This window comes from Entelurus aequoreus, linkage group LG14, assembly GCF_033978785.1.
Source record: "Entelurus aequoreus isolate RoL-2023_Sb linkage group LG14, RoL_Eaeq_v1.1, whole genome shotgun sequence".
Taxonomy (NCBI): domain Eukaryota; kingdom Metazoa; phylum Chordata; class Actinopteri; order Syngnathiformes; family Syngnathidae; genus Entelurus; species Entelurus aequoreus.
Window position 1 is genome coordinate 25900148 of NC_084744.1, and position 2500 is coordinate 25902647.

The 2500-nt window shown below is 39.4% G+C and overlaps 1 protein-coding gene across 1 annotated transcript in view; it reads left to right on the plus strand.

Moving 5' to 3' along the window:
• LOC133664693 (DCN1-like protein 1) overlaps positions 1-2500 on the plus strand; it is a 38202-nt gene that overhangs the window by 35408 nt on the left and 294 nt on the right. Inside the window, exon 7 of the mRNA XM_062069531.1 lies at positions 2248-2500. This exon is cut by the window's right edge and continues 294 nt beyond it. Within this exon, the coding sequence (XP_061925515.1) occupies positions 2248-2324 (77 nt within the window). The 3' untranslated portion in view covers positions 2325-2500. The remainder of the gene's footprint in view (positions 1-2247) is intronic.

Genomic DNA, 2500 nt, shown 5'->3' on the forward strand with positions numbered 1-2500 from the left:
ATATGTCACATGAATGGTTTTTAAAGGCCTACTGAAATGAAATTTTTTTGGTAAACGGGGATAGCAGATCCATTCTATGTGTCATACTTGATCATTTCGCGATATTGCCATATTTTTGCTGAAAGGATTTAGTAGAGAACAACGACGATAAAGATCGCAACTTTTGGTATCTGATAAAAAAAAGCCTTGCCCCTACCGGAAGTAGCGTGATGTAGTCAATTGAAAGGCTCCTTACATTTTCCTATTGTTTTCAACGCAGCTAGAGCGATTCGGACCGAGAAAGCGACGATTACCCCATTAATTTGAGCGAGGATGAAAGATTTGTGGATGAGGAACATTCGAGTGAAGTACTAGAATGCAGTGCAAGACATATCTTTTTTCGCTCTGACCGTAACTTAGGTACAAGCTGGCTCATTGGATTCCACACTCTCTCCTTTTTCTATTGTGGATCACGGATTTGTATTTTAAACCACCTCGGATACTATATCCTCTTGAAAATGAGAGTCGAGAACGCGAAATGGACATTCACAGTGACTTTTATCTCTACGACAATACATCGACGAAACACTTTAGCTACGGAGCTAACGTGATAGCATCGTGCTTAACTGCATGTAGAAACAAAATAAATAAATCCCTGACTGGAAGGATAGACAGAAGATCAACAATACTATTAAACCATGGACATGTAAATACACGGTTAATGCTTTCCAGCCTGGCGAAGGTTAACAATGCTGTTGCTAACGACGCCATTGAAGCTAACTTAGCAACCGGACATCACAGAGCTGTGCTAAAAACATTAGCTATCCACCTACGCCAGCCCTCATCTGCTCATCAACACCCGTGCTCACCTGCGTTCCAGCGATCGACGGTGCGACGAAGGACTTCACCCGATCACAGATGCGGTCGGCGAGACAGAGGAAGTTAAGGTGAGTTCGCCGGCTAACGCGTCTGCTATCCATCTCTGTCTTCCTGGTTGTGTTGCTGTAGTCCGCCGCTAATACACCGATCCCACCTACAACTTTCTTCTTTGCAGTCTCCATTGTTCATTAAACAAATTGCAAAAGATTCACCAACACAGATGTCCAGAATACTGTGGAATTTTGAAATGAAAACAGAGCTTTTTTGTATTGGATTCAATGGGGTACCAATACTTCTGCATCAACTGATTCCGTCACGCGCATACGTCATCATATCTAGACGTTTTCAACCGGAAGTGTGGCGGGAAATTTAAAATTGCAATTTATAAGTTAACCCGGCCGTATTGGCATGTGTTGCGATGTTAAGATTTCATCATTGATATATAAACTATCAGACTGCGTGGTCGGTAGTAGTGGGTTTCAGTAGGCCCTTAAAGTAATGAATTTGTGGAATGAAAAAAAAAACAAATAATGTAAAAGAAACATGGTGTTTACTTTTTGATATCAATATAAAACACAAAGCAGTTTGGCTAATGAAGATAAAGTCAAATAAACAAGCTTTGCTCTTCAACAACAACCATGTACTTCAGTGCAACAGTTTGGCCAACATATATATATATATATATATATATATATATATATATATATATATATATATATATATATATATATATATATATATATATATATATATATATATATATATATAATATTATTTTTAATGGATATATAATTAATGATTAATATAATTGGATATTTACAGTACGGAAAAGTTCGACTTCTATCTTGTTTATTCCCGTGGCGACCTCCTTAAAGTTTTGTAATCAATCAGAAATATCAAGCGCGTGGAGAGTGTTTTGCTTTTTTCCCATCATGCATGGTAGTGGTTTAGAACGGGTGTAATTTAGAATTTTGTATATTGATGCATGTGTTTTTTATATCCACAAAGTTCAGTAAGCAGGTTGTTATGTGTGACCAAGTGTGTTGACTTCCTGTATTGGTTGCAGTCTGTGCCATGAGTGGGAAAATGTTGTTTAAATTGGGTCATATACAAAAATTGCTGCAATGTGAACACTTCAAATTGAAATTCGTGGTCTTGTTTTACTCACGTTGTCCACTAGATGGCAGCAAATGTGCAGCTGTTGCCTGTCCTGCTATTTAAAATAAAGCTGTTGGCACTCCGCCGGCCAAATTCCTTAATAAACTTGTGACCGAAGACGCCAATGGGCCGCAGTTTGGACACCCCTGGGATAGATGATGCGTGCCTACCTTCACACACCATCTTAGTTGTCATAGTGGCCTCACTACATGTATGTTTTCCCTCCATTAGGAGCGTGGCCTGTACTCATTGATGACTTTGTGGAGTTTGCACGGCCGCACATTGGGACCAAAAGTACAGCCGTTTAATAAGCGCCTCTCAAACAGCCACACAAACCAGATAAAAGAACACATGGACCACACTGAGCTGACAACTATGTTGCCTTTTCAACCCTCAGGACTGAAATATTTTACACAGCAGAGACTTTATATATACACGTGTGTGTGTGTGCGTGCGTGCGTGTGTGTGTGTTTGTGTATGTACA